Source organism: Vigna radiata, unplaced genomic scaffold, assembly GCF_000741045.1.
Source record: "Vigna radiata var. radiata cultivar VC1973A unplaced genomic scaffold, Vradiata_ver6 scaffold_129, whole genome shotgun sequence".
Classification (NCBI taxonomy): Eukaryota; Viridiplantae; Streptophyta; class Magnoliopsida; order Fabales; family Fabaceae; genus Vigna; species Vigna radiata.
In genome coordinates, this window is record NW_014543107.1 from 458,101 (window position 1) to 485,113 (window position 27,013).

Consider the following 27,013-nt stretch of genomic DNA (forward strand, 5'->3'; position numbering starts at 1 on the left):
AATTATACATTTTTTTTTTCTTTTTTTACGATTTTCTCAATGTTGTGTCAAATTATTTATACACATTTGACTTCTTTTAAATATTTTTATTTGGCATTTTTTTTTATCATGCATAATACTATTTTGATGTTTTTTATATAATTATTTGTATTTTCTAACTCATTGTCATAAATCTTGTTTATCACCATCCACAATATATTAAAGTTCGAAAGATGAAAGATTTATCCTAAATTTCTAATCTTTGTGCTATTTATGTAATTTCATTTAAGTGGTGTATTATATTTTTTTGTTAGTGTATAAGAATAATCATTAAAATTTAAAGTATATGAGTAAAAAGAGTTTTAAAATATTATTAAGGTTTAATCATTCCACCAATCATTTTTCTTGAAAGTTGCATATTGGTCTTTTAATTTCTTTTATCTTAATTTGGTCCATATTTTTGAAAAATTGAAGAAATTAGGTAATTTTTGTTAACACAGTACTTTGTTGAACAACTTGTGTCTTGAGTTTGTTTGTGAAACCAATAGTAGATTGATTTTTTATATTTGACATATTTTTGTTGAAAGTTTCCATGATTCTAGGAATAAATCACACATTATGGTTGTAATATTCATTTAATCTTATCATGAAACTTTGTTGAACAACTTGTGTCTTGAGTTTGTTTGTGAAACCAATAGTAGATTGATTTTTTATATTTGACATATTTTTGTTGAAAGTTTCCAATAGGAATAAATCACACATTATGGTTGTAATATTCATTTAACCTTTATATAGACAAAATCTTCTTGTTTATGACATTGTGTCAAAAGTTATGCTTGAATAACATGAATATAGTAGACATTTGATAGCTATTTGAAGTCCACTTTTAAGATTACAAGTGCTAAAGTTGTTTACTCCATTTAATGGAGTCTTCCTCCTTTGAGACTTTTAAGCTTAATTGTTATGACAACTTTTGAATGAGGAGCAAAGAATACTGCATGACATGAATATCTCAATAGGGACCACTTTTGTTGTGTTTGTCTTTTCATGTTGATTATGTGTTGTTTTTATTGGTTTTAAAGTTTGTTCATGAATAATAAATTGTTGAATATACTGATTTTATTGGTTTTGAAGTTTCTTCATGAAACTATGTTTAACTTTAAAATATATTAATATACTGATTTTGATATATTAATATAAATCAAAATATAAAATTTAGTATATATTAAAAATTAAAATATGAATTTAAGTTTTATATTAACTAAAATTAAAAAAGTTGAATAACATATAAAAAATTCATGATGAAACTTTTATGTTGATTGAACTTATCTTTTATTCTGGTTAAAAAGAAAATTATTACAAATTCGAAACATGACTATAACATCATATATTCTTTATGAGAAATTAGTCTTTTTAAATAAAAGAAAAATGAATTAAAATTAAATATCGCAAATAGAAAAAACTGTCAAGCTCTATCACGTGAGTGCCACGTGGCCATTGGGAAGCTCAAAAGAAGTGAGCCCAACTTCCTTAAACGCCACACTCCCCAATACCCATTTCCCAACTTCGACAATAAGAAATTCTTTTGGGCTTCTCTCACACGCCAACATCAACAACATCTAAAAATCAAACAAAGGCAGAAGAGAGAAGAGAGGAAGAAAATAGAGAAAAGAAAAACCTTGGCTGCCCGCCAAACGCAATTTCCCAAAGGAAAAACCCTTTCGCGCTCTCTCCTCCCAAATGACACAACCATCAGCGCCTCCACCTCCGCCTCCGCCGCTGGCGCCACCGCCACCGACAACTCCACCGCCACCTCAGCAGACCGAGAGCGTCCGCGTGCGCTGCGCCGGCTGCCGAATGATCCTGACAGTGGCGCCTGGCCTCACGGAGTTCGCCTGCCCTACCTGCCGAATGCCGCAGATGCTTCCGCCGGAGCTCATGCCTAGGGAGCGCGCCGCCGCAGCAAATGCGCTTACATCGGTGCCTCCGACGTCCGCTCCTCCGTCGCAGCCTCCGCACGCTCCTGCACACGGCATTGATCCCACTAAGATCCAGCTTCCCTGCGCTTCTTGTAAGGCCATCCTCAACGTCCCTCACGGCCTTGCGCGCTTCGCTTGCCCTCAGTGCAACGTTGACCTAGCCGTCGATGTCTCCAAGGTGAAGCAGTTCTTCCCCGCCGCTCCTCCGCCTGAAGAAGTTAACGAGGTTTGCCTCCTTTCTGTTTCTCCTTTTCTGCTTATCGACGATTTCGGTGATTGAGAAGTGCCGAACAGGAATGGTGCTATTGGTTTACTGTGTAGTGTGATTCTAGGTCACGGTAGGGTTTGTGTGTAATTTAGTTCGTTCAGGTTTATATTCGGGATATAGTATATAAGGCGTGATACTATACAGAGTGTTTGTGATTGTGGTCGATACTATAATGCTTCCAATGAGGATGAAGAAACAAGGAAGTGGAATATGAGTATGCCTGATGGTTAACAAATGCTTTGTCTGTCTTTATTGATACCGAGGAGTATGTTTGGAAAGGTTTAGTCGGTCAACACACATTTCATCAGGCCAAACGTAATAGCAAAATTTTGTTTCTTACTGGTATAAGGTGGTTTCCGTGATTGTGATTGTGGTTGATGTTATAATGTCAGTGTGTTCGGTGATTTTAGGTTACATTTGGATTTTTATGTGTACTTCATTTTTCGATGATTTATATTGGGACATAACAATTTTAAATGTGGTTGATGATGTTTGTGTGTAGTGTAATTTTTGGTTACATTTGGATTTCTAAGAGTACTTTACTTTGCCTTGATTATTGGGCACACACAAAAATAGAAAGTTGGTCGTTTATAATGTTACTTTAGTTACAGTGTGATTTCTATGTACACTTTAGTTTGTCCTGGTTGCTATAGGGGACCTACAATATGAAGTAGGACTGTGATTGCAGTTGATATTATAATGTTTCTAATGAGGATGAAGAAATAAGAAAGCAGATTATGGGTATGATGAATGGTTGCTAATGTGAAGATATTAGTAAGGAAAAATGGGGATGATTAAGAGGAAGCCTTGATTTGGTTTAGCATGATAATGGGATTTTATGTATACTTTATTTCGTCTTGATTAATATGGAGCATATTTGATAGGGTGTGAATTTTAGGGTGGTTGATATTAATATGCTGCCAGTAAGGATGAATGAGGATTATGAAAAGGAGTATGTGATTCTATGTGTACTTTGGTTTGCCTTGATCGATATGGAGGATCTACAGTAAGTTTTGTTTACAGCTGAAAACTTGACATGGTAATTGTTGCTTATTGGATTTAAGAAGTATTATATAATCGTAGTAGAATGTGCTTGGTAGTTAGTCAAGTGGGTGCAGCATTTCATGATTGATGTGGAGGACATACAGTGAGGAGTAATGGTAGTTGATATGATGGTTTAGCTACAAGGATGAAGATGATCATGCATTATGAAAAGGAAGAGGAATATGCTTTATTGTTGGTTGATGAGGTAAAGTTGTAGCAAGAATGAATTTGCATTTCAAAATGGAAGAAGAATGTCATTTATAGTTGATAAGGTGAAGATGTTAGGCCGAATTAAGAAACTGGAAGTACAATATGCTTGATGATTGATAAAGTAAAGATGATGATAATAAGTAGGATGGGTTATTTTATTTCTTGGGGGCGGGGGGTGGCTTGTTAATTAGGGAAGTGGGAATTACTGCTGCTGGGAATGGATTTACCTGCTAAGGTACTTATCGTGTCCTTATGTGGTTCTATGCTGTTGGATTTATTGCCTCTTTGCTTCTTCTCATGCACATAATCTTGTTATTATTTTATGGTGAAGGTGTTTAGTGTTAGTGCCTTGGTGAGTTAGGAACTGAACTTATATTTGTGGATGTTTCATGTATAATAATCGTGGAATAGAATGATGGATAATTGTGTGAGCATTCGACCATCCACATTTTTATGAACATTTTTTTAATAAATAAATTTAGAAACAAGAATTTGACCATCTAATTGGGTGCTTATCACCATCCTTCCCTTTTTCGTAAATCCCTCCATTCAGACCTTTGTTAAGTTGGTGGACAATGGGTATGTGGAAAATTTGCAGCGAAATAACTTTATTCTTTTTTGGTTGATAGAAATAGGGGCTGGAAAATAAAATGCACTGATTTTTCACTGAGGTAAATTTTTCCTTGAAAACAATTTCACTCTATCCTTTTTTTTTTCCTTCCCAAATTTCACCTACTCAAGTAAGCTGACCCTAGGTGTCTTGTATAATGCGAAGAATGCATTGAGATCTTATGTTCAATCATCTCATGTGAGATTTGAGATGGAAAGAGGGACCAAATTGAATGGCAAAAGAAACAATTAATTTGAGCACAGCCTGCCAGTCATTTGCAAGTATGATCTAGAAACATTCAAGAAACTCAGGAAGTGATTGAGTCTCAGGAATACAAGTAACTAATTTATTGAAATAAAAGAATTACGAGTGGAGATCTGCCACCCTGCTTCACAAAGCATAAGCTCCTATTGATTTCCTTAGAGAATAACCAAGCATGATTCCTGAGAGACTCCTGCATCCCTTTTACATACTACTCCTTAACAACTTTCCAGATTAGCCTACCTGCCATTGATCTCCTAGATAATGCTATCCTAAAAACGAAACAATATAAAAGATACCAGCTTTAATGGATAACATATTCCTATCTTTCAATTAGTATTTAGTATTAAATACAAAACAATAATAATTGTTAACTTCCTTAATCGAAAACAGATCTATCTGTTATTTCTTGTTCCTCCTATTATAGACACTCCAAACCTTGTGCCTGCTATTTTCCTTTACATGCTGGGACCTACCAATGAGAAATATGAGGCTAGGATCAGGAAGACAAGCCTGTCCAACAAAATCTAGGGAAGAAGTTTATTGCTAAAATTATTCTGCTCATGCTTTATTTATATAGTTTATGCCTACCTAGGGGCTTGATTGCTCTTTTGAGTCAATGTTATTTCTGATTCTTAATGTGTACACAGGACTTTAGAGGGTTCCGGATTCTTTTGCATATATGTATACTGCATATGTGTATTTATTTCATATTTAGGATCTTTTGCGTTTTTGATTTTGAAAAGGACAATCAATATGTGAACATCCATTATGCCCCCCAGAAAAAAAATGGATTGTGTGACATCCCCAAATATAATAATAATAATCATATAGTAAATATGTCATTATCCAAATAAAGAAAACAGTCAGAGTATGAAGTACGATTAAATAGAGGATTACAGTCATCTAGAATGGCCTAGTTTAAAACTTTAATCATAGCAATGTATTTCAAATTAATCCAATAAGTAATTCAAAATAACATAAGCTATATAAGCGAAATCCTAAATAGAACTAAACAACAGCATCAACGTCCTCCAACACTTGCTCCACGGAGACCTCCTCAGCAACATCTGCTCTCATCCAAATGGATGATGATCGCAAGAGAAAGCATACTCAAGCAACATACAACACAAAAGTAAGGGTGAGCTAGGAAAACAGACAACATACATACAAAACAGTAAATCAATGTCATCATGCTTAATAACATATAAGAAAGCAGGACATACCATTCAAAACATACATCAAATACTCAATGCAACTCATCCGGATTTTGTATAACTGTCTAGCTATTTGTTGTCTTTGCACTTGCATAGTTCAGCTGGCCCATCCCTAACACTATGCAAGGTAAGTCCTCCAATCTGTCAATGTTTAAACTCCAAGACTATAGACGAGGACTTCCCTTTACTCTCACCACTCACATTGTTCTTCTCTATTTGAGTATGAACAATGCTTTGAGTGTAGGGATAGACATACCATTTCAAAGCTCCCAACATTATACAAACAACAACACAAGTCTCTACAACCACTCCAAATCATCTAACCCTGAGATATAGGATTTAAATCACAATTCACACCAACATAACAAGGGTATTCCAACACATACTCTCAAAGAACTTCACCGGACAAAAACCAGTACTACTTCCACCACTCTTCTAGAATTAAAATAACACATCATAATAAGTATTTAACTAGAAAACCTTAACTAATCAACATGTCAATTCTAAAACTATACACTAAATTTTTAATGAAATAACTGTAGACTTAAACTTACTCAAAAGATGTGTATTCTGTATCAAACTAAAATCTTACATCCTCCTATTTAGCCAATGTCCAATGAATACCACAATAACCGTAACACTTAATTCTATGTTAACTTACAATAAAAAAAAATCGCGTCTGAGTTAATAAATATCTCCCTTTATCTTACTGATTAAGCAATACGCAAGGATGATGGTATTTTTAAAAAAAAAACAATGTTATCATATCAACATTAAATACATACCATTTGACAAACTTTATATAATATATTAATATATAATATAAAAGAACCTAAAGAAAATGAACAAGTATCGAATAAAATATATAATATAGTATAATATACTATTTACCAATCTTACTCAACACTTAAACCCAAAAATCCTGTAACATACGTAATCTACACTTTTGTTTCCTAAATTTCCGAACACAATTACTATTACTAATATTACATAAATAGCTTATATAATATTAATAGCACAATTACTTTATACTAATATTAAGTATATAACTTATATAATATTTAAAATTCCTCTTTATATAATAAGATAATATAATATAGTATAAGCTATATAAAAAAAAAGAAACTATAAATACTATATTATAAAAAAAAAGAAATCATAAAAGAATCCAAATATTTTCATATTCTCTGTTTAAACGCGGTTGTACTTTGGTATTATATATATTACATATATACTGATGTTTATAATAAAAAAAAAAGTTAAACTGTTACAGTACTTTGATTACCTCCAAAATATAACTTAAACATTGAAATTTATATCCTTACTCGCAATTGCATGAACCTTTCACTAAGCACCAATTTTCACAATAATCCATAATGATCCAAATTATATATTACATTATATATTTGCCTAATCAACATATTTTTACAAATTTAAATAAGAAAAATCTAGCTTCCCTTACCTTGAAACTTCTTTGCTCAACTCAAAGACCTGCAACTACAGTATCCCACGTGCGAATAATCGAGACAACACCCTATAGCCCGCAATATGGTGATCAAGAACAATGCTTAGAGCTAGAATTGGATAGGGATTGGAGAAAAAAAAAAGACACATGTAACCAGCAGATTGCATGGTCTATGGTTCCAAAATAGCGGAGAACAGTGAGTAGCAACTTACAGCTAGGAATCCTGAAATCAATCGGTGCCAATTGAAGCTCTAGGCATCAGGATCGTTTAGGTGCCTACCGATCGAAATTCTAACGGTTCAATGGAGAGAAAAGGTAGAGAGAAGGCAGAGGAAAAATGGAGAGTGTGAGGTCTAGAGAGAAATATTCTTGAGAGAATGACTTCTGCAATTTAGAAAGTCCAACATCAAAATTAAAACTGGTTCTTTTTAGTTAATTGACCCCTCCCTTTTATTATAATTCAGTTTTCGCCCCCAACTTCTTTTAATATTTATACATATATTATATATATTCTTAGGTTCTTACAAATTGCCCCCTATCTATGTTAATATTTATTTTTTTCTCCAGTTCCCCTTGTGATGTTTCCTTTTATTAATTTAATTTTTGTCTCTTTTTTTGTTTTGTTTTTATGAAGGTCCATTGTTTCAAAATATGTTATTTGTACATTTTATTGTCCTTATATCGATGATTTTTATTTTTTTATATCATGTATTCCATTAAATCAGGTTGCTGTTGAAGTGGAGCGGGACGAGGATGAAGGTGGCATGGTTGGAGAAACATTTACTGACTATGTGAGTTACTAATTGTCTCCTTTTGAAAGCATTGTTTGCTAGAACTTTATAATTTTTGGATTATTATTTCAGTTGTTATTTCATGTTATGCTAGCACATTTTCGTGGTATTAAAATGCCTCCTTGTGCAGCGACCACCAAAAGTATCCATTGGATCTCCACATCCAGATCCTGTTGTGGAGACATCTTCCTTGTCTGCAGTACAGCCGCCTGAGCCAACTTATGATCCAAAAATTAAAGATGATTTGGAGAGTTCTAAGACTTTGTCGTGCTTGCAAATTGAGACATTGGTCTATGCTTGTCAGGTTTCTTCTATGATATAATTGACAATATATGGTTATGTTTTGTTTTGCCTTTCCTGTGTATGATGTTGGTTTTTATGACAGAGACATCTTCAACATCTCTCAAATGGAGCTAGGGCAGGATTCTTTGTTGGAGATGGAGCTGGTGTCGGTAAAGGTCGAACAATTGCAGGGCTAATTTGGGAGAACTGGCATCATGGAAGGAGGAAAGCTTTGTAAGTTTGGGTCATGGCATTCACATGAAATTATGGTTGTTATTGAAAACTAAGATGCTCTCGGAGTTTTGTTGTTTTGATGCTTTTTGTCACATGTCCAATGATCTTACACAGGTGGATTTCTGTTGGTTCAGACTTGAAGTTTGATGCTAGAAGAGACTTGGATGATGTGGGTGCAGCATGTGTTGAAGGTATTTTCCTAGAAAATTATATACAGACAAGGTTGTATTTATTACTTATGTTATGTTTTGATGAGCCTGTTTGCCTGTTAAGTTAAATACATAACATTTGCAAAAGTAATTCTCATTACGAATATTTTAATACATATATAGATACTTTTGTTTCCAATTCTGGGATATGTGAGGGGTGTGTATTTCATTGGGTGGTAGTTTTGCCCAATATCTCACAGAATTGGGATTTTGGATATGTGTTGGTAGGTGGTTCATGGCTAGTGATTTTCTATTAGATTAACATTGTTATCATCGTGATTCCTTTATTTTGCGTCTTGTTAAATAGAATTTTGCTTATCCTCCTCTGTTTTGGGAGTCACATTTGTTATTAACCTCCTCCTGTACACACTCTTACCTCTAGTTTGCTTTTTATTCAAAAAATGAAAGTTTTCTTCTGTTTTGTTATCATCCTGTGGTAAATTTTCTTTTGAAGTCCATTTGAGGTGTTTGTGTAACTGTTTTGAAGTCTTTAGTTTAAAAATTAATTGTTATTGTTGTATATATATCACAAAATTGTTACAAATTTAAATATCTTCCTTTTGTTTTCCCTCTATCCAGTGCATGCTTTGAACAAACTGCCTTATTCTAAGCTTGATTCAAAGTCTGTTGGGATCAGGGAGGGAGTTGTTTTCTTGACGTACAATAGTCTCATAGCCTCTTCTGAGAAAGGTCGTACTCGTCTCCAGCAGCTTGTACAGTGGTGTGGACCAGGGTTTGACGGTCTTATAATTTTTGATGAGGTATGGGAATATTTTGTAGTGTCAATGATTGTTTAATTTGATAGTTTTTAATTGTTATTTCAAGTGTTTCTCGGATTCAATTTTATTTCTCCACCATTTTGTTACTAAGGTTTAAATGGTCAATTGTAGTGTCATAAAGCAAAAAATTTGGTCCCTGAAGCAGGCAGTCAGCCAACTCGAACTGGAGAGGCAGTGCTTGATATCCAGGTTGTTCTTCATTTCAATCTTTTGAAGTGGTGGCAAGAGTTTCTATATTGGTTATGTTGTTTTCATTTGTGAATTTATGTTGAGTGAAGATATAATTTTTTTTATTGTTTTTAAATATATTTTTGGTTTTTTATTCTTTGTTCTTTTTTATTTTCATGTAGTGTTTTCGGGAATATTTTTAATACAGTGAATCTAAATGTGATAAGTGATATCTAAGCAGAAAGAAAGATAACGATGGTGTTGTTTAATATGCTTAATAGATGCAACTTGTAGCATAAGTACAGTGATAGAATGAAGATTCTTAGATTTATTTATTTTAATTAAAATAGTTTAAAGTAGTGGTGCAAAAGAAACATATTCATGTGAAATAAATTTACATGGATTTGGTGAGGAGCCTTTTTAATTGGATTTTCATACCATTATGCTACAAATTATAATATGGATGACGCTTGCTATAAATGGAAAACCTCATAGCCATGCATGTGAGTATGTTACAATTTGTAATACGTATCATTCTTACCACAATTGGCAATTCCAATACCCATTTAGGCTATGCAGACCTAAAGAAATGTTTTAGTTACATGATTTGGAAAATCTATTCCTCTTTAATCCCTCAACATTAAAGAAGTTTCCCAATAAATAATATGGTGTCATTTTGTTCTCACCTAACTCATGAAGCCTGTCATGATTTAATTGAAAATTCAATTTTTAATAGTCTATTGGTGTGAGGTGATAGAAGTAAACATCCATTTTACAAGATATGCTCAAATCCTTGTCATGTTTCTCTGATGTGTTACTAACAACTCAACCATTAAAGTAAGGTTCCAAATCCAAATTTTCATGCTTGTGGCTGAAGACAATAGGGACATGAACAATTGGATCAGATCTTGATAGGTCCATATACAACCATTCATAATAAATTCTCAAAGTTGTGAAGCTTGTGTTTTGCTGTATTTGAATTTGTCAGAAAGAAGTGGTGCAATGCCACTTCTGCAAGAAGAACAACGATGGAAGGAGGTATTGAATTGATACAAAATAACACCTCAAGGCCTACTATCCAAAATGCATTTTCATTCAGTCTTATTTTTCTCTTTCCATGTCAAATATTATTTTTTTTAATGGGGTGAGCCAATAATTTGAAATTGGTCATGCAAACTTCAGTTCTGGCTTTTGGATAAGTATGAAGGTTTAAGTGAACGGTTGTTTTCCAGGTCGGGTACTGATATAATAGTATATAATGAAATTTGTGAGTAGTGACACAATTCTAGAGAATTCTGATCCTAATTTATGAACTTAGTCTACTCCTTGGTACCTTAAAAGTCCCATCATGCTGTGTGTATCTGATTTGTACCATCTATGAAGCTTGACAAATGTCCTTGTAATAGTGGTTTTGATTTGTTGGAGGTTCCATATTGACTGGACTTTCTCCTACTTTGTAATTCAATTTTATGAGGTTGAATTATGTTTAAAGTGCTTTTTCTAAGAGGGCATGTCTGCTTATGCCGTCTACCCCCTCTGACGTTGACCTCTCCTATTTTATCTGCATTAATGTATCATTGGAATAGTGGGCACATGATGTGGTATCTGAGTTATTGCAGTTTCATTTCACAGGAGCGACTGCCTGAAGCTCGTGTTGTTTATTGCTCTGCAACTGGAGCTTCTGAACCTCGCAATCTGGGTTATATGGTTCGACTTGGTCTTTGGGGAGATGGGACATCCTTCTTAGATTTTCGTGAATTTCTAGGTAGTCTCTCATCTATTCTTTTCCTAATTTTTTAAATACAATTTAACTATTAATGTTCATTTTTTTTTCTTTTGAATATGCTGTTCTATTTCTTTTACGCAAATAATGTTTTCATCCACTCATGAACCTTTTTTTCCCTTTCAAATACTTGCTGCTGCACTTTTGGGAGTTATATTATATTTGTCTAGTTGATGATGTCTTTATTATAATATACATTCTTCTGTTTGTTTGATGGCCATTTTTTTTACTTACATTGTTATTTTACAATAGTTCATGAATAATATTTAATGATTGGAAAGCATTTACGATAGTATTGAATATAGAGAAAAACTATGTATATGGTTAATCTCCCTTGTGTAGAAAATACACATAGGGTATTGTATTTTATAAAGAATACATGGCTAAACTCAAAATATAAATAAAAATTAATAACAAAGTAATTGAAGAAAAAATATAAAGATAAGATATCTATCTAAGATATCTAATATACCTAATACTTCCTCTCAAGTTGGTACATACAAATCTTATGTATCAAGCTTGTCACAAATATAATCAGTTGTTGGTTCTTATAAAAACTTGTTGAAAATATCATCAGGTACAATCTTCTCTCAAATTAATATATAGCCAATCTCAATGTGTTTGATCCTTTCATGAAAGGTAGGATTAGAAATAATATGAAGGGTAGCCTGATTGTCACATACAAGTGTCATTTGAATAACATCTTCAAATTGTAACTTAAGCAATTTCTTAAGCCAAACAAGCTCAAAAGTGGCTGGGGTCATAGCTCTATATTATGCTTTTGCATTAGATCTTGACACAATACTTTTTTTCTTGCTTCTCCAAGAAATAAAGTTCCACCAATGGAGACACAGTATTCAGATGTAGACCTTCTATCAGAAGGAGATCTTGCCTAATCAGCATGTGACACTGAACAATGTTGCTAAATTTTCCCAACCAAGCCTTGATTTAGGCCATATAAGGATTTGTGAAGACGACATACTAACTAGAAGACCCCCCTTGAGCAATAAATCCTATAGGTTCTTCTATATAAATCTCTTCTTGAAATCTCCATTGAGGAACTCATTTTTGACATAAGTTGATAAAGAGGCCATTATTGAAGAACAATCATGACTATAAATAAACGAACAAAAGCCATCTTTGTCACTAGAGAAAAGGTCTCAGCATAATCTAACCCAAAAATTTGTGTGTAACCTTGGGCTACAAGATGAGCTTTAAGGCGATCAGTAGTACCCTTAGGATCAACTTTGTTTGCAAGAACCCACCTGCAACCAATAATAGATTTCTCGGCCAATAACGAGACAGGCTCTCAAGTTCCACTATTTTGAAGAGTACTTAGTTCATCTAGCATGCCCTGAAGCCAACCAGGATGAGCTAAGGCATCACTGACAGATTATGGAATGGCCATGTAATAAATAGACGAAAGGTAAGTATGAAAAGGTGAAGATAACTTATGATAACTCAAAGCAATATAATGTGGAGAGCGATTATTGGTATAGTAAATACCTTTTCAAACGACAATTGGAAGATTAGACTTAGTTGTTAGAGTCGAAGATGAAAAAGTAGTTGGCAGTGGAATTGGTGGTTGTTGAGAATGATGTCTGTGACTATAAACGTGAAGTGGTAGTGAAGAAGTATCTGATGGTGGTGGTGGTGGACAAGTCACATCTGGAGGACCATAAATAACAAAAGTATTGATTGTACTAGGAATATTGACTGCATTAGATGAAGACATATCAGAAGAAGAATGACCTTTAAAGTAAAAAGAAGACTCTATTCTTGTAAACAAACAAAATGTTTGGTAACAGAAATAACACAATCAAGATGGTTAGATGGTTAATAAGTTAAAAGGAGATCCTGGGACATACAAAAACATTATTAATGGATAAAACCATTAGCCATTGTAAGAAAAAGGTAAATTCTCTGGGGAGGATGAAGAGGAAAATAAAGATATGTTACTAGGAATGTGATCTGTGACTCTTGAGTCGAGAAGCCAAGGACTAAGAGAAGAAGATTGAGTCAAACTAACAAAAGATGTACCTGTGCATGCTACAAAAACAATGGAACTAGAATGTTGTTGATCCTTACTTTTTTGAGTAATATGATCAACATACCCGTAACTCTTAAGCCAAAGTTTAATGTCTAATGCCCAAGTTGCATAATTAGAGCTATCTAACTTATCAATAGACAAGTGCACATTGACATAATATATATGTCAGATGCACTAGTAGTAAAAGAGAGATTAAAAGAGACAGTAGTGAAAGAAACTATAGATGAACATGAGATAGACAAATCCTAAAAATACAAGGTTCTGCAATTAAGGCAACAAGGCCAGATCCTAAGAGCGAAGGTTGTGACAAGTCCAATGATGGTGATTGGAGGTGGAGAAGACGACACACACACCTCCATGCATGGTTGGAAAAGACGATGCCTGCGAACTTTGACGATGTTGAAGTTGCTTGGTTAGGACAAGTACAATCGCGGGATCGCTGGTCGAAATTGAAGCTATGTCGATGGTGACGATGACTGTAGTGGACAGGGGCGACAAAAATTTTTCAAAAAAACCTTAGGCTTTGGATACCATATTTGAATATAGTGAAGAACTAGGTATGCTTAATTTCCCTTGTGTAGAAAATACACATAGGGTTATGTATTTATAATAAAAGAAATATAGGTTAAGTCCAACATAAAAATAAAAAGGGTTAAAACCATTTAAGCATCCCTATTTTCGTACGGTCTTCCCACTTTGGTCCCCTTCTTTTAAAATTTCCCAATTGAGTCCTCAGAATTGCTAATTTGAAGCAATTCAACCCCTGCCGTTAAAAATCACTAACGACCGTTTAAATATTGATGACGTGGCATTATAAATGAATTTTATATTAAAAATTATTAATGAATATAGATTTTAGAAGGGCAAAGTGGGAACTTTCTTCTTCCTCCTCCACAGAATCCGAGTTCATCTTCTTCCCAAATAACATCACTCAACAGTACTAACAAACATTAAAATACCAAATCCCAAAAACAAAAACGAAGAGCCCTTCTCATTGCGCCGGTCAAGAACTTCGACAACATTTCCATGTAAAATAACGATTCACTCTACCATGCAAAGCATCACCAATTTTTTACTTCAACATAAAAACTCAAATTACTGCATCACTTACAAAATTTATAAACATAGGCGTGGAGAAACCATGCCAACAAAATTCGAAGGTAAAGATCCAATTTTGAAAGACCCCACAGTCTGACTCGATTGATGATACAAAAGGAATAACAAGAAAAGCAACAACGCTGCAATAGAGGGTTCCCCTCCAACGATGAATATCTACAAAAGAACAAACAAAAATCACAAGAACCAGCTATGAAATTATGCTGCTACAAAATCGACTTTTGATTATAATATTCAGCGATACAAATTAGAAATTAAATGCATGTGAAAAAGAAGTAAGAGACATGTGAATGCTGGTGAGAAAACCATCACAGGTAATACCTCTTCTCTAGATCACAAACCTACCCAGATCCCAAAAACAAAAAGGATCGAATTTCCCTTATCCATGTACCCTCTGTTATACAATAATACAACCTAAATGGAGGAGGAAGAAGAAAGTTCCCACTTCTACGAACCGAAATGGAGGAAGGGCCTGACGTTGGGCGATCGGTGGCTATGGCGGCTCGCGATGTCACCATTGATGGCGGTATGTGGCGGAGAAGTTGAGTGGTGAGATGGTAACCTTGGATTCTACCGGCGGAGATGAGGGGCTGCTAGTGTCATCGAGAGAGACCCTTTGTGTTCTTCTGCGTTGAGTAAAATGAGGTGAGGATGTGGAAACCCTAAAGGGGTTTCTGAGTTTCTGGGAACCACTTGACCAAATCCAAAAGCAAGAAGAAAGTTTTTTTTTCCCTATTTTACCCTTTTAAAATTCTGATTAAAAGAATATTTATTAATAATTTTTAATATAAAATTCATTTCTAATGCCACGTCATCAAATTTAAATGGTCGTTAACGATTTTTAACGGCAGGGATTGAATTATTTTAAATTAGCAGTTTTGAGGACTCAATTGGGAAAGTTTAAAAAAAGGGGACCAAAGTGGAAAGACCGAACGAAAATAGGAACACTTAAATGGTTTTAACCAAATAAAAAATAATAACAAAGTAATTGAAGATAAAAGATGAGTATATCTATTTAAGATATCTAATAATTTAATATGTTTAACAGTAACTAATATTTTACGATTGTTTGATTTAGTCTCCCTAGAAGTACATGGTATAGGATGTTAAAAGAATTTGTTATATCTCTGCTTTCTAGTTGCGTTTCTTGTCCTTGATGTCCCCATCTCCTAAGTCTGAAGTTAAGAATTTGAAATTTTACATCCAGGTGCTTTGGACAGAGGGGGTGTTGGAGCTCTTGAATTAGTTGCCATGGACATGAAAGCAAGGTTATAATAATTTCATGTCGTCACCAACCTACCTTACTGAAAATATATGCTTATGAAAGATAAATTGTTTTTCTTCATTTATCTTGTAGGGGTATGTATTTATGTCGGACGCTCAGCTATGAAGGTGCAGAGTTTGAAGTAATTGAAGCACCTTTAGAAGAGAAAATGATGGTACAAGAAATTTATTTGCCATTATTTGAGGAACTTGTAATTTCTTTTCTGAAGAAACAATAGAAACTATCTGGTAAAATACTGACTGGCATCTGAAAATAATAATCAGTAAAGCATAAGAGAAAAGAAAGGGAATTCCATAAATCAGTTTCAGAAGGTTGTTTGTTAGTTATGTGACATTGTTTAAAATAATTGGTCGTTTTTTTTTCTTACAATTGGTCTGGGTGTCATTTGGTTTGTGCTTGTTAAAGTCAAACATATTTATTTGTATCAAGAAATGCTGACATTATACAGTCGGGTATGCATGTGTATTTTCAGATATGATTTTTATTCAAGCATGTTAAATCAGGAATGTTCTTTATCTTTCTTTTTGGTGCGTTGCAATTTCTTTTTCTTTTCTTAAGTATGATAATAGAAAGGAATTGAAGTTGTAAGAAACCAGAGATGTTTCCTGGCTGTAGATTGTTCAACTTTCTTTTCATATAATTATAACGTGTACAGTTATCTATATTATCTCTTGATGCATTAATTTATCCCGTGAATTCCATATTTTTGTCTTATGATCTTATTTTGCATAATAACATTAGGAAATATATAAAAAGGCAGCAGAATTTTGGGCTGAATTACGAGTAGAATTGCTGTCAGCCAGTGCCTTCCTAAATGATAAACCTAATTCTAGTCAACTATGGCGCTTATACTGGGCAAGCCATCAGGTATTGAAGTTTATGTGGCAGATTAAATCTGTATTTGGATTCTGGTGTTTGTTAACTAATACTCATTGACTATTTTGTCTGTTCGTTTTCCTTGTAATGCTGTAGCGTTTCTTTAGGCACCTATGTATGTCTGCTAAAGTCCCTGCTGCTCTGAGATTAGCAAAGGAAGCATTAGCTCAAGAAAAATGTGTAGTCATTGGTCTTCAGAGCACTGGAGAAGCAAGGACAGAGGAAGCTGTGACAAAATATGTGTGTATTTGAATACTCTGTTCATTGCATTTCAGTTTCTCACACGGTTTATTATTTTGGATAGGGTTCTGAACTTGATGACTTTGTTTCTGGACCTCGAGAATTGCTGCTTAAATTTGTGGAAGAAAATTACCCTTTGCCAGAAAAACCTGAACTTCTCCCAGGTTTTAGACTTGTTTTTCTATATGATTTTCATTTATTTATATATTGTGAATTTAATCGTTCTTCTGTAATAGGAGAAGATGGGGTGAAAGAGCTTCAAAGGAAGAGGCACTCTGCAACTCCTGGTGTTTCAGTAAAAGGCAGGGTCAGAAAAGTAGCCAAGTGGCAACCTCCTAGTGATGCTGAAAGTGATGAAGAATCTGATAGTGAGTCTCTTAGAAACAAATTTTGATGAAATCCACTTGTCCTTGTTTCTCTTGTGCCTCCGTAAGTGAAAATAAGGTGTCACTTTTGACATTATTATTATTATTATTATTATTATTGAAAGCAGAGAACACTTTCTTAAACCAGAAGGCCTTGGACTTTGAAATTTGCTCAACCAACGCAAAATAAACTTGTAGAATATATTTGAGAAACTGAATAATTTCAAGAATAGTTTTAATCATATACCAGTCCCTATTTTCCAATTACTCCTTGAAACTTTGATAGCATTAAACATTAGTTCTCTGACAAATTATTTGCAGACAGTACTTGAATGTTTGCATGATAGGAGTTGTTTCTGCCTAGAAGTGGACTGACCACTGTATTAATCATATTTTATTTTGTTTTTCTCTTGTTCGACGCACATTATTATTGTATTTATTTGTTATGTTTTTATTCATTTGACTCACTTCATTGGCTATGGTGTGTTAAAGGCATCGTTGTTATTAATATAATCTTTTTTATTGTCATGATATCCATTTTTTAAAAATTAATTGTTTGCATTTGATGATTCCTGAAGGCATTTTAAATTTGTTGTGTTGCTTGTATGCATTTTTATAAAGATTCCTCTGCTTTGGTGCAGCGGACTCTGGTGTTGAATCTACTGACTCTGATGATGAGTTTCAAATATGTGAAATTTGTACTACTGAGGAGGTGGTTTTCTTGCTATAAAGTGTTTTTGTTTTATTTCAATACTGGAGATTCAGTAATCACTTGATTTCCCTGCAGGAAAGGAAAAAATTGCTACAGTGTTCTTGCTGCGGTAAATTAGTCCATTCCACATGCTTGATGCCACCAATTGGTGATGTAGTTCCTGAAGAGTGGTCATGCCATTTGTGTAAGGAAAAAACAGATGAATATCTCCAAGCAAGACAGGCCTACATAGCTGAACTTCAAAAGAGGTAGAATTCTTGGGGTCATGTTTTCATGGTGAAAAGTTATCATTTCAAGTTAAATAACTGATTAGTAAAAAAAGTGGTTGTATGAGATACAATATCTTCTGTTAACCAAAATTATGTGGTAGAAAAATGAATATAAGAAATCAGGGAAGTGTTGATTGATGAACGTGTTCTTACATTATTTCAGGTATGATGCAGCGTTGGAACGCAAGACAAAAATATCAGAGATAATTCGGTCTTTGGATCTTCCAAATAATCCTTTGGATGATATTGTTGATCAGGTAGTGATCAGTACTCGACTTACATTCTTGCTTTGGAAGGACCCTTTTCAATATGTGAACAACATAACAACTGTTTAAATCATTGTAGTAAGTATTGTAGATTTACGATACGAATTGTATGATACAAGTCAACTCCTCTGTGATACAAATCGTGTGAAGACTCATAGGTTCTAGTTTTTCCTGAGTGGCCTTGTTTGAATGCCATCTTTTCTATTCTTTTCCTTAATTTTTTTTCTTTTGAATCTGCTGACTTTTTCCTTGCTACTACTGTTGTCATCTAATATGCAGCTAGGAGGCCCTGACAAAGTTGCAGAAATGACAGGAAGGAGAGGAATGCTTGTGAGGGCTGCTACAGGCAAGGGTGTAACTTATCAGGCTCGTAATACGTGAGTTGTTGTTTGCCTACCTAATTATTATGCAACTCTACATTATAGATTACTAATTTGTGTGTATACCTCTTTAGAAAAGACGTGACCATGGAAATGGTTAACATGCATGAAAAGCAGCTCTTTATGGATGGTAAAAAGTTAGTTGCTATTATCTCTGAGGCAGGATCTGCTGGCGTATCATTGCAGGCTGATAGACGAGCTGCAAATCAGGTGTGAAAACTTCTTTGATAGAAACCATTATGCTTGGAAATTTATAGTGTACTGAACTATGAAGATAGTTGCTGTCATTCGTCTCTCATTCTGTACTTTCTAAGCTTTTCCCAACAGAAAAGAAGGGTTCATTTGACCCTGGAACTTCCATGGAGTGCTGACCGTGCAATTCAACAGTTTGGAAGAACGCATCGATCAAATCAAGCTTCTGCACCCGAGTACAGGTCATTGAGCACTACTTATTAACATCTTTTGCATTCTATTTGTTTGATTGCTTTCATATTGGTTCAAAAAGGAAATCTTTTTTGAACTGTCAGTTCATCCTTTGGAACCATATCACATCCCAAATATGATGAAATAGGATGAATTGAGATTGGCATTTTGTAAGTTACATACATAGTTATTTGAATAAACTCACTTTCTTTATTTTCCAACTGTTTGGACAAGGTTTTTATTTTGTTCTTCAACAATTTATGATCTCCAGTAGTCAAACTCTCATTAATTGTTTCCACTAAATGGGTTCAGATATGCTAGATATTTAACATAGAACTGAGGCTTGAGGAAAATGACCTTGTTTGAGTCTCTTTTTGGAGAAGATAAAAGAAAGATTAGGAAGTGCAGTTAGGAAGACGTATATATTATTAAAAGTGATGCTATAGCTTATTTTGGGAAGGATCTGGCTTCCATATTTGTGTATACCAGGACTGTGTAAACTATCACGTGCAATTTACTTCTCTGAACATCAGTGTAATTGCCTAGCCAAACTACATTATTGTGCCAATATCTTTCCTCAAATGGAAGTGTTTCATGGACATAAACTTGCTGCCTTTCTTCTGAGCAAACAATTTTATTGTTGGTGTGAATTAGTTGACTATCATCATGTCACCTGATAGCATTTATAAAGTTAGGATTGAGACACTTTAGACCTGATCAGATCTTAAAATAGTTGCAGTCCTAAGTTTAGTTGATGCTCTCTCCGGATGTCACACCATACTAGTTGAACCTAATCTCTATTACCACCAATGTTGTTAAAATCATGATTAAGTTCGCGGTTAAGTTTAGTTGATGCTCTGTCCAGATGTCACACCACACTAGTTGAACCTAATCTCTATTACCATCAATGTTGTTAAAATCATGATTAAGTTCACAAACTTGCATAATTCTATGAGTTTTCACCCCCCCAAGTGAGCTGACATGGAGACCAGATCAGAAGATGGCCGAATTGGAGTGATATCCTGAGGTAGCTCGCTGGATTGGAGGATCATCCACCATGTCGATCTTCATGGTGTGCCATCATTTTTGTCTTAATTTGCTGTGATATTAGGGTTTGGCAGCATGTTTTATTAAAAAGATGACCCAACCCATGTTTTATAGGAAAGTGACCCGGTCCACCTTTAGTTCACACCTCACCAAAAAAAAAAAAACAGTTTGCACAAAAGAAGAAGACACATGAGCTATACGAGTTTCCTGCAACTGCCATTCTCGATGGCGACAATCGCAGCCAACACTCTTCGCCAACTTATGAACCTATTTTTAATTGTTATAACCCATTTTATGAAATGTGTATGAGTTATTTTTATCGTTCATATTATTTTTAATGATGCACCTATTTATGAATACAATTTTTTATCTACTCGTAACTCTTGAGTTGAGTTACGATCCTTGAGTTATAAGTTTTCATTCCCTTTCTGATAATCCCCTTACAATCTTCGAGTTTGAGAACATTGATTACCATAAATTTTGTACAGGATACTCTTCACAAATCTTGGTGGAGAACGAAGATTTGCATCAATTGTTGCCAAAAGATTAGAATCTCTTGGTGCTTTGACTCAGGGTGACCGCAGGCATGTTCAATCTCTGAGTTTTCTTTTTAAAATGAGCTGACATCGATGAACATTTTGGCTGTTTTTCCTGACTTTTCTTGTTTGCAGGGCTGGACCTTCATTAAGTGCTTATAATTACGATAGTGCCTATGGAAAAAGGGCTCTGATGATTATGTACAAAGGAATAATGGAGCAGGTTTCATAATTTTTATTGAAAATAAGGAATATATATATTTAGAAATGTGTAAAAGAAAAAGAATGTTCAAATACATACTGACGAATTTTTTTCAGGATTCTCTGCCTGTGGTACCTCCGGGGTGTTCATCTGACAAACCAGATACAATTCATGATTTTATTGTGCAAGCAAAAGCTGCTCTTGTATCTGTTGGAATAGTAAGGGACACAGTCCTTGGTAATTCATTCATTACTCTATTCTAGAAGTTAGTTTGCCTGGTTTGGTAATTAAATTTGTTTGTCTGTAAGCATTTCGTAACTTTACCACATTAAAATACATGCTTCCTATATTTGTAGGTAACGGTAAAGATCTTGGAAGATTATCTGGTCGCATTATTGATTCGGATATGCATGAAGTTGGGCGGTTTCTCAACAGGATTTTGGGACTACCTCCTGATATTCAGAATGGGTCTGTTTTTTGTGAATTAAATTGCTAGATGCTTATAAGTTTTGGGATCATATTCAATATAATAAATAATACTGTAACAGGCTATTTGAGTTATTTGTTAGTATCTTGGATCTTCTTGTTCGGAATGCTCGCATTGAAGGTAACCTTGATGCCGGCATTGTTGACTTGAAAGCTAATGTAATTGAATTACAAGGGACTCCAAAGGTTAGTTTCTACTTGACCTGTTTTGACAATTATCTATATTAACTTTATTATGAAGCTAATATTGATGGGAAACTTTTTCACTTCCATTCAGACTGTTCATGTTGATCAATTGACTGGGGCCTCAACAGTTTTGTTTACATTCATCTTAGATCGTGGGATCACATGGGAGGTACATGTTCTCTTATACCTGACCTGAATAATGGTGTTTTTTATGCTTTTTCTGACTTGTAATTTAATATTTACTTGTTAGTTGGCAACTACAATGCTGAATGAAAAGCAGAGGGATGGGCTTGGCTCCACCAATGATGGCTTCTATGAGTCCAAGAGGGAGTGGTTGGGAAGACGGCATTTCATTTTAGCATTTGAAAGGTATTTTTTTGTTTGTTATCTAAGATTTTAAAATTTAATTATAGTTTTTATTTAATTCGATGTTCCAATATTTGTTAAGGTTGCAAAATATTGCTTGTGAGGTTGTTTTATGTTCACATGCATGGAAACCCAAATAGACAAAGTTAGCCGACCACAATTTATAGATATGTTAATAGTTTTTATGAAAGTAAACTTGACTTTACTATCCGAGTTTACAAGGCTTCCATTGAGTTTATATAAACTATGAGTTTGACAACCTTGTTTCTTTTATTGTTTCCCTTTTTTGAACTAGGAGCTTCTTTCATGCAACATGATATCCAAGTTAGTTTTTACTTGCCCTTTGATGAGTTGACATCTATATAAGCAGTAGGTTCTCCAACAATGAGTTGTTGGTTGTGTTGAGTTGTGGTTATGGCAATATTGTCAAAATTTAGAGACTTTTACCTATATGCCGGACACATGCATGGAGGTTGGGGGAGAGAACAACATAAGAAGAATAACCTTCAAATAACAACAATTTCTAGTAACTTAATTTAAATGAATAAAAATTGTATAGCATAGGCATCAAGCCTCAAGCTAACTTTATCCTAACATAAAATGTAATATTTTTAGGACCACATAAAACTATCACCCAACTAAAAAGGAAGAGGTGTGTAATGGGAAAATCTAAATGTCAAGATGGTATAAGAATATATCCAAGATCACCTATCATATTATCCACACGCTAAGGTATCTTGTTGGAAAAGACTTACAGTTGAAAATAAGAATGGTTTTATTATTCTCAATCATATCGGTTACATGAATCTAATCTTCTAAAATAAGGAAACAAAATAATCTAGAAGATTACACATCTATTTTTTCTAATTAGGAAGATTCGATAGATATCTTCTTTAATTAAGAAGATATTTCCTTTAATTACAACACTTCCTCTCAAGTTGGTAATTTCCTTTAATTTCCTTCCTGGACTTGACTTCAAGTATTGGAGAATTTTGTCAAATGCTTGCATGTGTCTCTCTCTTGGATCTGAAATATAAATTCCTTAATACCAAATCAAACAAATAAAAGAGTAAGGAAGAGAGAGATTGCACAGGTAACTTTTATACTAGTTCGGATCACAGAGATCCTACGTCCAATTGTTAATCCCAACCGAGAATTAACGTTCCACTAGCACAAACTAACAAACTGTTACAATCACAAAGAAAATAAAATAATTTAAGGTTAAAACACCTCTCTTGTTACCCCAAGAGATGAAACTCACTTCCCCTATAACCCACAATGGATGAACACCTCCTTTGAATCTTCACAAAGGATGAACACCTCCTCCAAATGCTTCACGAAGGATGACAAACTTTCAACTTGGCAACAACATCAACACTCAATCACACTCCTTGTGAAAGTTCTCACTCTATCAACAAAAACATCACTCAATCACACTCCCTTTGGAAGTTCTCACTCTATGCCAACACTCCAAGTTCTCAAAGCCACAAAACAAGGGTTCAACAAACCTTGGAACACTTATAAGAGTTTCGAAAATACACTTTACTTGTGTTTCGTATATTAGAATGAGAGTCCCAATCCAATTTATAGAGATCTCACTCAAGGATACCTCCAAAAATCCAATTTATATAAACTCTCGAGTCTAACAACTTTGGTAATATTAATAATATTTCAATACAAAAATATGAAAAATTATTTATAATATCATATAACAATATAGTATTATATTATTTACAATTTATAAATATTTTAATACTTTTTTATGAAAAGTAAACTCTTTTGAGTTTATGATTTGAGTTTAATGACTTTTATGACTTTACATAAACTCTAAGAGTTGAAGAACATTGAGTAGATGTCTCAATTTTTGGTATTTCCCAAATATTGACTTACCTTCAATACTGTTCTTACGGGGAATTTTAGTGTTAAATGACTATAAATATCATGTCAGGAGAAATTGGTTTTAATCTGTTTGTTTAATTGAAGCCTTGCTTTTTAAAATTTAAATGAAAAACACTTTTACACGGAATGTCTACATTGGATAGTCAATGCAGAGAACTGGTCAAATAACCTATTGAGCTCATTATGGTTTCTATAGCTGAAAGATAAACTCTGGAGAAAAATCAACATAATTCGTGGTAATACGAAAATAGTTGGTCTCTGATAAAGTTGTCTTTTACTATTTATTATAGTAGCTTGGATGTGGCTTAAAATCTTTTTTCATTAGAAAAATAAAGGGAAGTAGGAAATTAGTAATAGAAAAAATATATTCATAAAGCAAGACATAAAAATGTTTTAATGTTTTTGTGGTCATTGTTCTTAATGATCTGATTTTCTCTGTATTTCCTTTCATTTTCCAGTTCTGCTTCGGGTATGTATAAAATAGTTCGACCCCCTGTTGGAGAATCAAATAGGTATGTGTTTCCCAGTAATCGGGCCTTGTTGACCTGTTCAATTTAATTGTATTTTTAATCCCCATTTCTCTCAAATATACAGGGAGATGCCTCTGTCTGAATTAAAAAGTAAATATAGAAAAATTTCGTCTTTAGAGAAGGCTCAGTCTGGTTGGGAAGAGGAATATGAAGTTTCATCCAAACAGGTATAATTCTTTAAGTTACTTTTGATTACTTTTCCCTGTTGGGACAAAATGGATGTGATTGAAATCTTGACACTTGACAAAATATGGTCAAGGACAGCTTGTGACTGTTTAAGCAGATGCCAGTTTTATTTGAACATTTTATTTATTTGGTACGAACAATGATGGTATAAATTTAAAGTTATCATTCCTTTTTAACTGTTTATTTCTGTACTCATCAATTTAGCAGTAAAGTCATAAAAGAAAAAGACAAGGGGACAAAGTAAACATTCATAACCAAATGCTCCAAGAACTTTGCTCTTTAGATCAACTTCTCATGTATTCTGAACTGGCGTTGCATTCAATAGGTTAAATCTATCATGTTAACCTGCTAAAACATTAGATGGAAGGGAAAACAATCATGTACTCTTGTTCACTCTGTTGTCTAATGCAACTTCTTATATTTATTGGCAGTGTATGCATGGTCCCAATTGTAAGATTGGCAACTTTTGTACAGTTGGTAGAAGACTACAGGAAGTAAATGTCTTGGGTGGCCTCATCCTTCCTGTGTGGGGAGCCGTAGAAAAGGCCCTTTCAAAACAGGTACTTCTGCAGCATAGAAGTTGCCACGCACTAAAACATTTTATTGAAAAAGGCCTATTAATTAAACTGGTGATTGGAGTTGAATTTTGTAATGATGAGGTTTGCAGTGTAAAATATCTAGCAGATTGTGTTGGATTATGATATCAGTTGATATGATTTCTTATAGTATTATTCACACATATCCTGTCGAGTGTACATTAACCTTCGAGGTTCGTTAGAATTTATTTCTTGCACTGAGTTTGACTTTACTGTCGAATTGTTGGATCATTATCAATTACTTGTGACTAAATATAATATTTTGATTGATAGTACTTCAAGAAATTGCTTAAAACATATTTGTCTTTGAAGAAAACTAAACTGCAGAACAAAATCTGTACAGGCCCGTCTAAGCCATAGGAGGTTACGAGTTGTACGCATTGAAACTACTGTGGACACCCAGCGTATTGTTGGGCTTCTTGTTCCTAATGCAGCAGTGGAAACTGTGCTTCAAGGTTCTCTCTCTAAAACACATCCTCATTTCCGAATATGCGCTCATGATTTACCTACATTGAGATAGAAAATGTATATATTTGTATGTAAATGTGCTTGGTAAGTGATTTTTTAGGCTTAGGTACAATTTTGGATTGAGTTTAAGACTGAAGATTTTTCATGATGGATAATGTTTATTTTTTGCCTGGACTCTTTCATATAGTTGTTTGAAAAAAAGTTAGCCTCCTTGATATGCACATTGCATGTTATTGTGCAAAGGGAATATTGCATCAAGGGGTCAACCTAGGGCACTTACCTGTTTTACCTTGGTTGTGGATTTACTTGCTAAACAACATGAAAAAATTAGTATCCCAACGTGTATTTCATGTAGTTGGTATAGTTTTGTCGAGAGATCTTTGGAATTAACTAATTTTCAATTATTCATGATCAAGTACAATGAATATAAGTGAGAAGATGTGCTGAAAATGAAGTGGTGAAATTGAGAGATCATTTTCTATGGCAAGGCACATAATTTAGGTATCTTGGATTTAACGTGAAAAGTCATACATGGATACCTAGTCATAGGATAAGTTTAGGTGAAATTGACTGATTTAGATGTTATTTGTGATGGAAGGCTGCATGGTTAAAAGGAAAATTTCGACATAATGTCATTTGGTTTGCAAGCTCTGTGGTACTGATCGTTGAGAAGTATAAATAAGTGTAGAAAATTGGAATAATAGATGAATTTTCTCTCTATTTTGATGTTGCATTCTCTTGTCGATTTGATGAAGAATCTAACCGAATATTTTCTGATCATTTACAGATTTAGCATGGGTTCAAGAAATTGATGATTGACATGTGACAGTAGGATTTGCTCAACTTTTTTTTTTATCGAAGTTTGAATTTCGGTACCACCTTTTGGCAGTTGCTTGCGCTACTGATATTTGGTGTCTTCGAATGTCGAGAAGCAATTAATTTTTTTTGGAAAAGGCTCTACATTGACGCAGAATTTTTTTGAGGGGAAGGACTCAATCTCTTCGACCCACAACACAATTGTGCAGTCTCAATTTTAGTATTGTTTTGTCACCCATTTAGCGATGTAATTCGATTTTGTATATTTGTAAAGATGATTCACTGAAAAAGCGAAACAGTAGATAGCTAGGTTGTATCACATATAGTCCAGTCAATCTGAACTAGTTTGTATCAGATATCACGAATGATTACTGAAATCATAGTTGAAGTAAATATTCCTTTTGAGCAACATTGATTTCCCAAACATAGTAATG

The 27,013-nt window shown here is 34.1% G+C and overlaps 1 protein-coding gene across 3 annotated transcripts; it reads left to right on the plus strand.

The window, feature by feature from the left end:
- Positions 1-1,505: 1,505 nt before the first annotated feature.
- Positions 1,506-26,988, plus strand: LOC106752953 (protein FORGETTER 1). Of its 3 annotated transcripts, none has more exons than XM_014634731.2 (32): positions 1,512-2,184; positions 7,759-7,824; positions 7,955-8,128; positions 8,210-8,340; positions 8,455-8,531; positions 9,129-9,310; positions 9,440-9,517; positions 11,129-11,261; positions 15,653-15,713; positions 15,803-15,884; positions 16,472-16,597; positions 16,703-16,846; positions 16,911-17,010; positions 17,083-17,214; positions 17,853-17,923; positions 17,999-18,171; positions 18,356-18,449; positions 18,738-18,835; positions 18,913-19,048; positions 19,166-19,272; positions 20,797-20,892; positions 20,980-21,067; positions 21,163-21,283; positions 21,403-21,514; positions 21,595-21,718; positions 21,810-21,887; positions 21,969-22,087; positions 24,442-24,495; positions 24,578-24,680; positions 25,131-25,259; positions 25,639-25,750; positions 26,551-26,988. In XM_014634731.2, exons 1-32 carry the CDS (start codon positions 1,720-1,722, stop codon positions 26,580-26,582), a joined length of 3,798 nt encoding a protein of 1,265 aa, XP_014490217.1. In that variant the 5' UTR covers positions 1,512-1,719; the 3' UTR covers positions 26,583-26,988. The 3 variants fall into 3 exon arrangements, 2 of the variants coding, with proteins under 2 accessions (XP_014490217.1, XP_014490218.1); XM_014634732.2 differs by having other exon boundaries at positions 2,064-2,184; positions 7,955-8,123; XR_002666709.1 differs by lacking the exons at positions 24,442-24,495; positions 24,578-24,680; positions 25,131-25,259; positions 25,639-25,750; positions 26,551-26,988 and having other exon boundaries at positions 1,506-2,184; positions 21,163-21,264; positions 21,969-22,030.
- Positions 26,989-27,013: the final 25 nt, after the last annotated feature.